The sequence below is a fragment of the Loxodonta africana genome, chromosome 2, assembly GCF_030014295.1.
Source record: "Loxodonta africana isolate mLoxAfr1 chromosome 2, mLoxAfr1.hap2, whole genome shotgun sequence".
Classification (NCBI taxonomy): Eukaryota; Metazoa; Chordata; class Mammalia; order Proboscidea; family Elephantidae; genus Loxodonta; species Loxodonta africana.
The window spans coordinates 102,419,339-102,434,609 of NC_087343.1; the positions used below are offsets into that span (position 1 = coordinate 102,419,339).

General features: G+C 35.3%; 1 protein-coding gene across 4 annotated transcripts in view; it reads right to left on the minus strand.

Annotated features, from left to right (window-relative positions):
- SKIC3 (SKI3 subunit of superkiller complex) overlaps nt 1-15,271 on the minus strand; it is a 92,570-nt gene that overhangs the window by 43,728 nt on the left and 33,571 nt on the right. For 3 of the 4 annotated variants that reach the window (XM_010589499.3, XM_003404988.4, XM_023547752.2), the window contains 13 exons: nt 14,701-14,880; nt 14,396-14,520; nt 12,733-12,986; nt 11,458-11,560; nt 8,842-9,018; nt 8,609-8,753; nt 8,311-8,389; nt 8,157-8,218; nt 7,981-8,037; nt 6,512-6,580; nt 3,991-4,065; nt 3,188-3,329; nt 119-212 (listed from right to left, as the gene is read on the minus strand). In XM_010589499.3, coding sequence (XP_010587801.1) covers nt 119-212; nt 3,188-3,329; nt 3,991-4,065; nt 6,512-6,580; nt 7,981-8,037; nt 8,157-8,218; nt 8,311-8,389; nt 8,609-8,753; nt 8,842-9,018; nt 11,458-11,560; nt 12,733-12,986; nt 14,396-14,520; nt 14,701-14,880 — 1,562 coding nt within the window. The remainder of the gene's footprint in view (nt 1-118; nt 213-3,187; nt 3,330-3,990; nt 4,066-6,511; nt 6,581-7,980; nt 8,038-8,156; nt 8,219-8,310; nt 8,390-8,608; nt 8,754-8,841; nt 9,019-11,457; nt 11,561-12,732; nt 12,987-14,395; nt 14,521-14,700; nt 14,881-15,271) is intronic. The other variant, XM_010589517.3, reaches the window with a different exon arrangement.

Here is a 15,271-nt window from a genome sequence, read left to right on the forward strand (position 1 = left end):
ATATGTAAATGAAAGATCAAGAAAGGAGTCAGAACATTTAGTCTCAAATAACTAGACTAACTAAAACATGCCAACTGATAAATAAAGGCAGAGTATTTAAGTTAAATGTATAGTTTACCTTTGGTATGCATCTGCTGCTTCCTTTTTCAGTAGTAGATGTTCATTTAAGTAACCCAACATTGTGAAAGCTGGAGCATAATCCTGAATTCTTTCTGGAAATCCAGAAATACCTTTACTTTACATGTACACATTGGATATAATCATAAAACATTAGTTTTATTTTCAATTTTTTTCGACATCTTAAACACCAGACTGCCCCCTGAAGTCACCGGCACTGTTAAGAGCAGTGGTCTGATTTCATCTTGAATATAAAGTGCCATTTTATAACTTTTAAATTATTGAATAGTATTTAATAGTTATGTTTTAAAGTTTAAACATTTTTTATTCCCAGTGATACAATAATCTGAACTTCTATCTCATGTTAAAACCAGTCATAAGATTTATAAGGAAATTCAGTTCTTTGGCACACGCCTTCCTGTAATTAAATTCAGCAACAATTTCTCTTGGTTGTTCTGTTCCAAATTCTACATGTTTTTTTTTAAAAAAATAACTCAGAAGATGACTTGGGCACTTTCAATGTAATAATTTTAACATCAAAAGACATCATGTCTCTCCCTAAGGAACAACAGAGAAAGAGAACACATCTCATCTAGTTAAAAGCAGTATTGAGAAGTATGCCTTCAAATGCCTTGAATTAACAAAGTACTGTGTAAACACATCTTAGGTGATGATGAGGCTCTAACATCAAATTGTAAGATAAAAATTATACAAAGTTATTCTTCAAAAATTCCTAAAATCACCACATAACAAGAGGGACACAGAAACTGAGTCCATCCCACCTTCACCCTGAGACAAAAACCGTCGGAAGAATAGAGGAAGGAATCATCCATGTTCTCTCGCTCATCCCACTCCCTCTCTTCTTCTTCTAATTTTGTTATTGTTCAAGCACATACAGTTGAATTTATGTTCCAATATAAATTGGCTCCACTAGAGAATTAAAGCCTAGCTATCAAAACTGTTAGGGCATGATTTGTTATTTTAGGCATCTGAACTTTGCAAAAAGCTGAAGATTTACTTCTTTATGTAAATCCATCACAAATATTATCTACCCTACTAAGAAACCTATCAATAAAATTTCTGACTGGCTCTAGGTATTCAAACTAGGGTCATTCATTTTGCCATATTGCCTAAAAACAATGCCCTGAAGTCCTGACATTTTTAAGCCCATTTCTGTCTGCTCAAGTGCCCCAGCCTAACTGCACAAAGGGTATTTTAATCCCTCAACACCTAAGATGAGGCATTTTTCTTTCACATTTTATCTGATTCTTTATACTACTTGACTGACAATATTTACTGCCATCAGTATTCCTGCTTATACTCTTTGCTTCTAATTTGATACTTGGCCAGGCGAAGCTTTTTAGAATTTTGTCAAGGAACAAATAAAATGTTAATGAAACTAGTATTTCTTGAGCATTTAGGACATGCCAAACACTGTGCATGGCATTTTTGCATAAATCTGTTAAGTTCTAAGCAATATATATTTTAACTCGTCAATTATAAATGGGAAAACTAAAATTCAATTTGGTAACATGCCCAAAGTTTCATCATGGCTACTAAGTGTGGAAAAAAAACAGGGATTAAAATCCAATGGCAGCATTAAGGAAGGAAGGAAGCTATTACATTAGATGGTTAATAAACTTTCACCATACTGTCATTTTCCTAAGCCTAAACATGTTTTTCCGATATCTTGAAGAAAAATCAGGTGTTAACAGGGGAGATTAATGGTTTGGCACTTCATTTAATTCTCACAACTCTACAGTCTAGGTATTATCTCTACTTTCCAAGGAGTACACAGAAGTTAACGGGGGTAAAATAAATGGTCCAAGACAGCAGAGAAAGGAATCTGCAGAGCAAGAGCAGCAGCAATTCAGTCCTGTTAGGCCCCAAAACATTTTCCACCACAAGGAGTCTCCTAGATCATTTTTGTCTTAGACCATTAGAAAACATGCAATTTTCATCATTCTTCAAAAGCCCTTACTAAAGTTCAAAAAGTAGGTTGCTTGGCTATTTAAAAAAAGCAAATTCATTTCTTGAATAATACTAATATTTAATTTTGAGTTAATTAATTAAATGTAAAAAGCAATTCCCAAAGACAACACACAATACAGGAGAGGTCAGCACAACTGGACTAAACCAAAAGCAAAGAAGTTTCCTGAATAAACCGAATGCTTCAAAGGCCAGACCAGCAGGAGCTGGGGTCTGGGAACCATGGTTTCAGGGGACATCTAGGTCAACTGGCATAATAAAATCTATTAAGAAAACATTCTGCATCCCACTTTGGTGAGTGGCATCTGGGGTCTTAAACACTAGCAAGCGGCCATCTAAGATGCATCAATTCATCTCAGCCCACCTCCAGGAGAATGAAGAACACCAAAGATACAAGGTAATTATGAGCCCAAGAGACCGAAAGGGCCACATAAACCAGAGACTTACATCAGCCTGAGACCAAAAGAACTAGATGGTGCCAGGCTACAGCCAATGACTGCCCTGACAGGGAACACAACAGAGAATCCCTGAGGGAGCAGGAGAGCAGTGGGATGCAAATCTCAAATTCTCGTATAAAGACCAGACTCAGTGGTCTGAGACTAGAAGGACCCCAGAGGTCATGGTCCCCAGACCTCCTGTTAGCCCAAGACTGGAGCCATTCTCAAAGCCAATTCTGCAGACAGGGATTGGACTGGACTATAAGACAGAAAATGATACTGGTGAGGAGTGAGCTTCTTGGCTCAAGTAGACACATGAGACTATGTGGGTGGCTCCTATCTGGAGAAAAAAAAAAGGAGATGAAAAGGCAGAGGGGGCAGAAGCTGGCTGAATGGACACAGGGAATACAGAGTAGAGAGAAGGAGTGTGCTGTCTCATTAGAGGGGGAGCAACTAGGAGTACACAGCAAGATGTATATAAATTTTTGTATGAGAGACTGACTTGATTTGTAAACTTTCACTTAAAGCAATAAAAATTGTTTCACTTAAAACAGTAAAAATTTAAAAATAAATAAATAAAAGGCAATTCCTTAAATTAATTCAACAATTATTCAAACATCTTGCCTATATAACCGATACCTGACCTGTGTATTTACTCAAAACAACTTGTGCTGCTGGAATAGCATTCATCTGCAGAACGTTGTAGCGGTACAGTTCTGTTTCTCTGTTGCTTTTGTCTTGCAACGTTGTACAGACCCAGTAGGCATAACCGATTGCACCTTCAGTCTTTAAAAAAAATCAAAGTTAGCAAGTAGACATAGCATAATAAATATGCCAATAAAAATTAAGAAATGAAACAATGCACTTCAATACAATAAGTATCATATCTTAGTCTTCTGTAAGTCAACTGTTCAGTGGCTTAAATGAAGGGTCACTATGACAAAACACAGCTAAGAATGTATTTAAATCACATGTTCCAATCCTAGGCAGAAAGATCAAATGGGACAAATATACAGTGCAGAAAACAGCCCCACCTAATAGGTTGGTTTTCCCCTTCTCTGCACCATCCTTATAGGACGATAAGCATATGAAACTAATAACTACCAAACAAAAGAATTCCAAAACACTTTCATAAATAACATGGAACTTTCAACCAAGTCTAGTCTTTATTTCATGTCTACTTTTTCCTAGATCTCCGTTTCTCTGCATGACTGCTTCTGTACCTATTAAATCCCAATGTCATTTCTTCACCAGCTTTTGAAAGGCTAACAGAAAAATTAAAACTAAAAGTTCTTTACTTCAAGACAGCTTATCTGTTTCTAAGAAAGAATCAAGAATAGAGGCAAATGCTGTCATTAACATCTTACACCACTACTTATTCATTTTCTTAGGCAGAATAATGATTTATCCATTAATGAATCCTCAAGAAGAATGCTCAAGTTCTTACGTGCATACTGAGCTCTGTAGTGTGCCTAAAGAGATCCATTGTGTCATAACTTCCAACTGTCTCTGCAATCAGAGCCTATAAAAGGAAAGAAAAGATTCTTAATGTGTTTAAAAGAGAAAGAAAAGCAATAAATAATACCATAAGGAAGAACCAAAGATGTATCAGCCAGTGCTTAAAACCAAAGTTAATTTCTTTTTTCAGTCTTGGCTTCCATACTCCCATGCTTCTGAAATGCTTCCAGATGTCCATCCGCAACCAGGCAGTGGTGAAATAATGTACATGAAATTCCTTAGACATTGATAAGGTTCTGCTACCTTTTCCCATTCCTCCCACCACCCCCCCAGCCCCCCCAAACCCACATCTATTCATACTGCTATTAGTCTAGAGTATAGCTTCTTTATCACAGGAACACCTCAGAATTACCTGAGAGGCTTTTTAAGAAGGATGTCCTCACCCCTAGATATGCAGTTTCCATAGGTCTGTGATAGACCTCAACATGTTTGTTTTTTTAACTGCCTCAGAATTTTAAATATCGTATCTATGCATTTGGCTTTGTAGAAAGTATGTGATAAGTTAAAATTATTTTTAAGCTATCTTTTATAAGAAATCAAGTCTTTTCAGTTATCATACATTAGTAGTATCATCAATTAAGTCTCACTTCCATTATTACCATTTTAATTAAATCTACTGTTCACCTCCTGAAATAAATTATTTTTAAGAACAAAAATAATATAAAAAGTAAAAAACTCTTTTAAGTGATTCCTATAAGCATCTGAAAGCAACCGACCTAGAGCAGTGCTACTCAAAGTGAAGTCCCTGGACCATCGTTATCACTACTTGGGAGCAGTCAGAATTCAAAATTGGGCCCCCTGGGCACAGTAACTATCATAGAGATTAGCACAGTAATGCCACTGCTCCCTGATGCTACCAGTTAGAGGCAGCTGGAGTTTGCCTTTCTCTCTGCCTGCTTCAAAGATTAACTAGAATTAGACTTAAGAGTAAAGTGTACAATGAAAAATATCAAATCTCTGATAATGAATCTCTGATGTAGGTGATGCTCATATCTGATACTGTGAATCAAAACAGTCTGTTTTTGACTCATAATGATCCTATGTGACAGCACAGAACTGCCCCATAGGGTTTTCTAGGCTGTAATCCTTACAGGAGAGGATCTCCAGGTCTTTATGCCATGGAGCTGCTAGTTGGGTTCAAACCACCAACTTTTACGTTAATAGCTGAGCACTTAACTGTTGCGCCACCAGGGCCCCTTCAAACAATCTACTCTTTACTAATTCACTACAATTTCACAACTAGACAAGATCTCAGAGGTCACTCAGTCCAATCCCCTTCTTTTTCAGGTGAAAAAAACTGAAATTCAGAGAAGTGATATGTTAAGGTAAAATAATCAGCTGGTGACAGAACTCAGACTAGAAACCAACTATCCTGACTCCTATTTGGCAGTACAAAAATCTAAACTTGGAGGAGGAAGGAACCCTCACAAAAAAAGTGCCAAATAGAATAGGAAGATTTCACAGAAAGTAATGAGAAAACATAATAAAGAAAATGATCTTTTCTTTGCAAATATTCATTAAACAATGGAGTTTTGGGTTTGTTTTATAAGCACAAGAAGCCCTGGTGGCACAGCAGTTAAGTGTTTGGATGCTAACTGAAAGGTCAGCAGTTCGAACTCACCAGCCACTTCATGGGAGAAAGATGTGGCAATCTGCTTCTGTAACAGCTTTGGCAACCCAGTGGGGCAGTTCTACTCTGTCCTATAAGGTCACTATGAGTCAGAATTGACTCGACAGTAACATTTTTTTTTTATATAAGCACGATGTGGTTCAAAGCCTCCCAAATCAAATCTTAATTATAAGCTGTATGACCCTGGGTATAATAGTTAAAATCTCTGAGCTTCAATTACCACATTTAAAAAAAGATTATAACAATAACCACCATCTCAAAGGACTGATCGAAGAATGTTATGGATTGAATTGTTTCTCCTGGAGAGATATGTTGAAGTCCTAACCTTTCTACTTGTGAATGTGATCCTGTTTGGAAATAGGGCTTTTCTTCTGGTATGTTAATGAGGTCACAGGATGGGTCCTAAACCTAACCCCTTCTGAGTGTTGTCTTCAAAAGGGAAAACAGACATGGGTAGATACACACAGGGGGAAGAGGTCACATGACAACATAGGCAGATGCATCTATAAGCAGCAAAGGAGGGTCAAGAATTGCCAGCTGCTACTAGCAGCTAAGAGAGAGAGAGAGCATAGCCCTGCCAATGCCCTGAATTCAGACTTCTAGCCTCCAGAACTGTGAGACAATAAATTTCTGTTCTTTAAAGCCAAAGTTATGGAAGCACTAGGAAACAAGACAAAGAATTTACTGAAATAATGTATACAAAGAACTTAACCCAGTGACTGGCACAAAGTTAAGTCCTCAAATGCTACCTATTATCATTATTATTAACATTAATAGCTTATCAATACATTTATTAATAATCATATGTTAAATATCTTACTTGTCCAATCCAGCACATTAAATAAGATGGATCAAGAGATTGGGCCATTTTGAAAGCTTCATGAGCTTGCTAGAAAAAGAAAAAGAAGATATCACATCAAGTCATTTTATAAACTTAATACAAAATTGCTTATGTTTAAAAAGCATAAAATTAGAGAATAAGAAATGTCAAACATGTCATCATAAACATGCATGAACCTAAAATTTTACCTTTTGACCCCAATTAGCAATGCTTACAGCTGTGCTTTAACTACATAATCCTAGAGCACTCCTGGGTATAAGAGAGTTCCCTATAGGCCTAGGAATTCTGGTCCCGCAGCAAAAAAAGGCAGTAAAGGTATAGAACTTTTAACCATTCACCCGTCTATTTGCCATCCACAAGGTTCACAGGAAGTGATTAAATAAGGCTGTACATATCTATTGTCCTTTCTTTGGGCTTAACCAGGAGAGTAAGAATTAACAACCAGTGAAATCTAAGACATGTACATGCCACTGTAAGAAACAGAGTGGTCAACAACATAAATCTGCACTAAATAGTCAGGAAACTTTGAAGATACTGTGCTTAGACACATTAATGTGTGCTCTTTTTTCTGCTACAAGGAATACCTTATTACATGCTGCTTTATATTGTTTACATTGTTTTATCAATAATCTGTGTGTGGCAGAAAACTCTCTTTTACTTCCTATAAAAAAGTAAATTGGTGGGCAGCAACTGTGTCATGCTACCATAAAATTGCATTCACAGCTTACTCACTAACACTTGTTGCGTTGTTTAAATTTTTCACATATTTTGAGATACAAATTAATATTTATTTTCAATCTACTTAAAATCCTCTAAAGCCAGTCTTCTTTGCAGTGACTTCATGTCACTGAGAATGTTACTGAAGTTATTTAAAAAGGATGAGATTCAATTTACTAACTAAAAGACAACACAGTATAGACGTGCTATTATCTATAGATTTGCGTACTTTCCAAACATGACCTATAAACACGCTCCCGGTTATTTTAGTTCCAATTCCCTGATGTGTAACAGCTCAAGTACAACAAATTACACTGTGGTATTTAAAGGGATTGATATCCACTAAACTCGAGTCTAAATCACACAAGCAAAGGGTAAACTGAAGCCACTAGAGGTACAAGTCATCTCCCTTACTTCACCCACCCCATCCTCACCCTAGCCTAGGTAGGGCATCTCTTACATATGTAGAGATAAAAGAAAAATTCCCAAAATAATTCATAATAGAATTGTTTTAAACTCTAAATGAAATAGACATTTTTTTGAGTGGGATAGGAAAGAAAAATAATTTTCCCATGATAATTATTCAACATAATAAATTGAATGTCATCAATTAACTAGGATACTTTCCAGTATACCAGACAGACAGCAATGTACAAAGTATTTCTCCATAAGAAGTAGAGAATGGAAAACTTTCTCTATTTTTAATACGACAAAATAGGCAACATATTTACCTCAATGTTTTCGTTCGCGAGGTATAACACTCCCAAGTTGGTCCATGCAACAGCATTCTAAACAACATATTATTAAAAAAAAAAAAAATTAGGCCCCTTGTCTACTTAAGTCTCAAAAAATTTCTAACACTAAACTTCAAAGTTCTTTCTCATAGATAGACATCTAGAACACTCACAATCTGTTCTGACTGAACTGACTTGATGAAACAGTGTTGAGCAAGGGCATAATTTCTGATACCTGAAAAATACAGATTTTGGTGAAACTGGTCTTTATCACCTGAAACAAGTAATCTACTAAAAATAATGAAATAAGTAATACTCAATTCTCACCACTGTAACAAGCTACCACACCAAGTGCATTCCAGTATAAGTGGTTATTACTGTCCAGTCTCACTGCCTTTTTCAGACACTGCAAAGAATTAAAGTTAGATTAATTTTTATTTCTTGAAATATCAGCACTTTTCCAATAGGGCTGCCGTGAGTCAGAATCGACTCAACAGCAACTAACATCATCAAGATAAATGGGGTTTTATGTGAAAAAACTATAGTATTTAACGTATTAAAAACATCTCTCAGGAAAGCGCTTAGTTTTTTAAAAAATTTACTAAGAAATTTCTCAAAACCGTACATGTAAAGATTTCTCCAACAACTCTTTAAGATCATCCATATTGCTGCCTGTCTCAGCTAAATGCTGTGCTTGGCGATAATAATTAATTCCAAGATCACACCAGGTATTAGATGTAGACATCAGTTTTAATGCACGACCATAACACCTACGGAAATATAAAAGTGAATGTTATGTTTTGTTACAATGTTCTAATTCAATTTGAATTTCATTAACTGACAATGTTTGTAAATTACCTTCCTCCAAGATGGAGGAGCTCATTTTTCTTCAATACTTGTTTTCCTTCTTTCTGACCTAGAAGGACTCCGACGACATTAACCTTCACTTTACATGGTGAGACGGCATACAGACTGGTGCAAGCATCCCCAACGAGCTTCCAAAGGCAGGACACATCAGCTCGGTGCTGCAGAGCCCTAAAATGGAAGCAGTGTGATTCTTGTAAATTATTTTTTAAAAGCATACAGTTTATTTCCCTTATTATCAATTAAAACAGAAATATTATATATGCAATTCTGATCAAGAGCCATTTCTTCAGTTAAGTGCAGTGACTGCTTTACTAACCTCCTACTATCTGAACCATATCATATTACCTCCCTTATAGGAAGACACGAAGAAAGGAGGGAAGAAGGGAAGGACAGAACAAGGATTGATTGAAGTTAAATGCCAGAAATGTTGCAGAAATTATTTAGTACTCTTAATCACTTTTGTTAGAAGTGGCAGAAATCACATAAAGAAAAAATTTTCCAGGACCAATTTAGTTATAATACTGAATTTTTTTAAACCATGCTCCTTTTGTTTGTGTGTGTGCTTGTTTTAGTAATGACCAAGGCAATACAGCTGGTAACTCTCTAGTTATATAATAACAGCTGGTTATTGCAAACTCCAGTTTTTGCTTTCACAAAACTTCCCTCAAATAAAAAAGACTACTAAATGTATAAGCTATTTCAAAATACATTTGGTGATCCAAAGGAATTTTATTCTCTGAGACTAAAGATGCTAAAAATCTAAACATGAAAATGCAAAAATCCATATTTATTGAAGCAAATAAGAGCAGACCGAGTGAGTCAGCTCAAAAAGCACACAGAAATATTAAATACACTGATAGGGCAGTTCTTTTGTGGAAGAGAAAACCTCAGCTATATATTTTTCTCTTCCTGCGATTTTATAAACAAAACACAGAAATTTAACTTAGCCAAATCTAGGCAGTCAGCTATCACAAACAGCTATGCTACTTGCAGATGGACAAGCAGATGGAACATTTTTCATAGCCTTTTCTATTCATGGAGTTCAGCCAAAAATCATTTTCCAATGTGTTCCTGAGAAATAAGATTAACTATCACAGTCATGCCTGAAAGTCTACTTTCAGGAGGAGGGACGTTATTCGGAGCCCCTGTGCTATACATCTTAGCAAATTTCTAAAGTTACCATCATGAAAGGAGAAAACAGAATAAGAAGAGAATCAAGCAATTTTAACAGCCAGAATGTTTATCTTCCTGTAAATTCAATAAAAAAGTTGAAGTAAAATGAAATAACGCTATCATCCTTATTTAAGATACGATAACGTTAACTCCTTTTAAGCCTAGAAGTAAATATAAATTTGGGGATTATTGTTATACAGGTTTATATGCCTTTTTATAATTGGCTATGAGTTCTACATGTTATCCAGGGCAAAGTTTCCAAGGCTGGGGAAGGTGACATCTGTAGCTAAAGTATCCTCACCCAAAGGTTCGCATTTACTCTTGAAATACTAGTCCAAACAAAACACGCCCTCTTCTCAATCCATTCTTCTTTGGAAAAAGCTATGTGATGTAAGACTTGAAAAGTAGCAGTAAAAATCAGCAGGAGAAAAAGGCTAAGGTTTTCATTTCATATTTGGATCATATTCGAAGCAAAATAATTCTGGAGCAACCAAATAAATGGGAAACAGAGAAAAAGGCAAGGAGGAAACGAAAGGAAAGGATGCACAATAAAGATACATGTGGAAATGCAAAAAAATTCAAGTGTATATCTAACTTGTGGACTTCTAGAAGTCATGCACCTAAAATAACACTTCTACCCTAATAAATTAAAGTTCTATAAAATACCATATTTACTCAATTTTTCCTGATTCTTTTCTTGTTCATAGAGACCACCTTTTCTCCTACACAGCTTCTCTCCAGAAACCAAGACAATCAGATTACTCATTTTCCCTTATCTTTAACCCTACTGGGGCCCTAGTTATCAAGTGGTTAAGGGCTCAGCTGCTAACCAAAAAAAAAAAAAGAAAGGTCGACAGTTCAAATCCACCAGCCGCTCTTGAAAATCCTATGGGGCAGTTCTACTCTGCCCTATAGGGTTTATCCACCAGCCGCTCTTGAAAATCCTATGGGGCAGTTCTACTCTGCCCTATAGGGTTGCTATGAGTCGGAGTCGACTCGATGGCAATAGGTTTGGTTTGGTTTTAATCCTACCAATAAGCTTAAAATAGGTCCTTAACACTGAATATAAAGCATATTGTGCACCTAAAGTTCTATATTCGAGTCAGTTTTAATTAGAGATATGCTCCCACTTCCAAGTCTCCTGAAAGACAGCACTAAGGGGTTTCAGAGCTATGACTCCTCTAGCTGACTGCTTCCTCCTTCCTACTCTTCCCTATGCATCCAGCATGCCAGTCACTATTAAGAGTACAAGACATTGTATGGATTTCCCTGGAAACTAATATGTATATTATAGAATTAATTGGCTAGTCTGTCTCCATTTAACATTCTGAATAACTGCCATATCTATTAGAATAAGCATGTAATGATTTTCTAAATTTGGCTTTATGAAAATACTGAGAAATGAGCACAATGAATAATTAGAGTAATACAAACCAAGTAAAATATTCCAGTGCTTTCTCTACGTAGTCTACAGCTTTCCCATCAAGATAATCCACTAGAGCTGCTTTTGCCATCATAAGATGGCATTCACCCAGACCTAAAATCAGATAAGTTCGTAGTTGTTGTGAAAACATAAAAATAAAAGAACACTCAGAATGAACTTCAAATGAATTTATTGGTGCCATTTTAAAGCCACTTCCCAGAAAATAAATCTTAATGATATTTTATAAAATTATATTAAAGCATTATTTTGCGTGCATTTCATGTGGCATTCAAATGGTGAGGTGCTGTTGGAGTAAGTATATACTAAAATTTATAAAAAATGACCTATGGAAACTAAGAACTCATTTTATTATTTTTAGGCAAGTTATTTACCTCTTAAAAACTTTAGCTTTGAAAATGGGAATATTATCTACATGCTACTCTCTACCATATTACTATTTATTAACTACTATGAAACATTTGATCTTTTTGTGTTTGAATCTGTATAACAAGCTACACTATAAAGACGAAATGAAAATGATTTCCTGAAGTGTCTAGTAACCACTTAATAAATGTGAGCTATTCTTCCCTTGAGAAAGATTTTTACAAAATTAAAAAGGAAAAGGTTTCCAAGCCCTAAGTTACATGTCACTTGAAACATACACTATTTCTGATTCAAATATCAACTGTTTCTTTAAAAAGGAAAAGGAAATGGTTGGAAAGCAGCTATAATGGGCTCCAGAGTTTTAAAACACGGTCAGAAATAATCATAAAAATTTTAGATTACATATGGATGGTGGTATTTTAACCTTACATTACCAGAAATAATTTGTTAAGGAATATATACATATGGAAGTACTGAAATCAATTTAGATAATTACACAACAATGCTAGTTGCTTCTAAAATGTAAAAATTTAAAAACTGAGCTTCTAAATTTACAAAGGTACTAAGATAATCTAGGGATACAGTGAAATAACAAATAAATCAAAATGTAAGAGATAGTAGAGAAACTCCTACTTTAAAGATCCATTTTTTCGATCCAGTCGCTCTAGTGTTACTTTTCTAAGTTAAATCTCTAGCATATTACTATTTATTAACTGCTGTAAAACAAGATTTGATATTATATTCAAATCTGTGTAACAAGTTATATTACAGTAGCTTGATACTGAACACTTACTATTGAATAAAGAAGTTCTTTTTAAGTTACTCAATGCATCTAGGAAACTTACTCAAGAATTTTATACTTCAGTATCACAAAAGACAAAGGAGATATTTTTAAAAATTACCTTTCAAAGCAGGCACATAATCTTCATTCTTTTGAATGATCAGCTGGTATTGAGCTATAGCTTCCTTGTATTTGCCTAGGATTTGCTGTATTGCTGCAACCTTAAACACACTGTATATGGATTCTGGGTTCAGCTCACTGGCTTTGATGAAGGACTTCAAAGCTGTTGTATAGCCACCTCTGCTTAAGTATGCCTCTCCTAATGACTCCCAACAATTGAAGTCCTTTGGGTCTGCTCTTAATGCTGCCTGTAAACTAAAATTTCCAAGAAAAAAGTAATAGAACTACTTCCACATCTGAAAAGAAAAATTAAAAATGATAATTCAACTAAATCACATATATTTATGGCTCCTTCAATTTATAAAAAGTGCTATTAAAAGCAGGTATACCTCTTCCTTTTATGGTTTGCATATTTTCTAATACTGAGAAATTTTATTATCATTTTAAAACAAATAAGAACAAAGTACTTTTGGGGAATATACTGACTAGAATATTCTTTTTTTTTTTTTTATCTGACTTGATTAGAACTCCAGTTTTCTACTGTATCAGGATAGGTGTACATCAGTTTGCCTCATTACAGTCTATAAACCCCCACTACCAGTCCTTCCACCGAACAGGAATATCATAGTTAAAAAATAGGAATAACAGGCACGCTTTAAATTTCTGATCAAATTCCATTTCCATGAAAAAATTAAACATACCTGTATTCTAAAATTAGCATAAATCTGAAACTACTTTAACTTGATTCAAATACATTTTATTTATTCTAAAACACAGTTCAAATGAAATGACTAAAATTGACTATATATATGTATATTTACATATATGAGCTGCTTCAAATGCCCATCAAGCTGGCAAATGCCTCCCTTACACAAAACTAATGCATGCCAGCGGGACAACAACAAAGCTACGAACCTCCGCTTTTCACCATTTTTTAAATTTCTATTGAGAACATAGTATATACAGTATACTATGAGTCGGAATTGACTCAGTGGCAATGGGTTTGGTCTTTGGCTTTATTAAGACTTCACTTCATTAGACTGGTTATGTCCTCAACAATGGCACATCATTTAATCCATTTTTACAACTCTAATGGCTTATAGATAATAAGCACCAACAGTTAGCCAGCCATAAATAGGAGTCCCTGGGTAGTGCAATTAACTCACTCAGCTGGTAACAAAAAGGTTGGAGGTTTGAATTCACCCAGAGGCACCTTGGAAAAAAGATCTGGCGATCTACTTCCACAATTCGGCCACTGAAAACTCTATGGAGCACAGCTCTACTCTGAAACGGGGGGTCACCATGAATCGGAATTAACTCAATGGCAACTAGTTAACTATAAATTCTGCAATTTCTCCCTGGCAACTGGAGGAGCCCTGGTGGTGAATGGTTTGCTAACTGATAGGTCAGCAGTTGGAACCCACCAGTGGATCCAAGGTAGAAAAGACCCAGCTGTCTGCTCCTGTAAAAATTATAGCCTAGGAAACCCTATGGGGCAGGTCTACTTTGTCATATAGGGCCGCTATGAGTTAGAATCAATTCGATGGGACACCACCACCACCACAACATCAGGTAACTTGTGATCTGCATTTTGGGACTATATGGATATTAATTTAAGGAACCATTAGGCTGTCTAGCAGAGTTTAAAATAATAAGGTGCTTACTCAGCCACTGCTTGAGAATGTTGACCTGCCTTCAAATAGTATAGTCCCCGCCTCAGCCAGGCCCATTTTGCGGTTCCAGCACTTGCCTTGTGAGTGACTGCAGTTAGGATAGCTAAAGCAGTGTCCTAACAATAAGAGATAAATATTAGAGATATTAAATACTGTAAAAATTCAGAATACAGATATAAAATACTGATATATTTTCATTTTACCACAATATATGTTGATATACAAACACACATGTATTTTTCTATTTATATACTCAGGATTGAAAAAAAAAGACAAAAAGTATTTATTAAACCTACCATCTCTTCAAGTTCCACACTTAGGTCAACTGCTGCAGCTCCTGATTCGGCATCAGTGTCATCTAATTCAAAAGCTTTCCTGTAACACCCACGGGCTCTGCCTTTATCTCCCACTACATCTCTGTAATAATGACCTAAGTAGCAGAAAACTTTGCCCATGTATGTATCCAGTCTTGCAGCCTTTGAAATAAATATTGATAGTAACAGATTATAAAAGCTCATTTGGATAAGTCTCTCTAAAAAGATAAAAGATACACAGATGAAAGGAATAATTTAATGAAATACACAAATATGCCAAGACATCTTTTAATAAAAGGTTTAAAACACAAATAGAATTTGGCTCTCATTGCTTATAGAAAACAAATACAAGTGTAAAAATATTATTTTTTGTTAAAAAAAGTGAAATTGGAGCTATTGTTACATTAATCTGCTTTTATGAATTAAGAATCTAAAACTTTTAGATATTAACCAAAAACAAGAAGTTAAACATCTAGAACTATATGACTTATATGCCCAAATACAGTGGAAATTACCTAAAAACAATATTATTTTCCACAGCTAATTCTGTCAA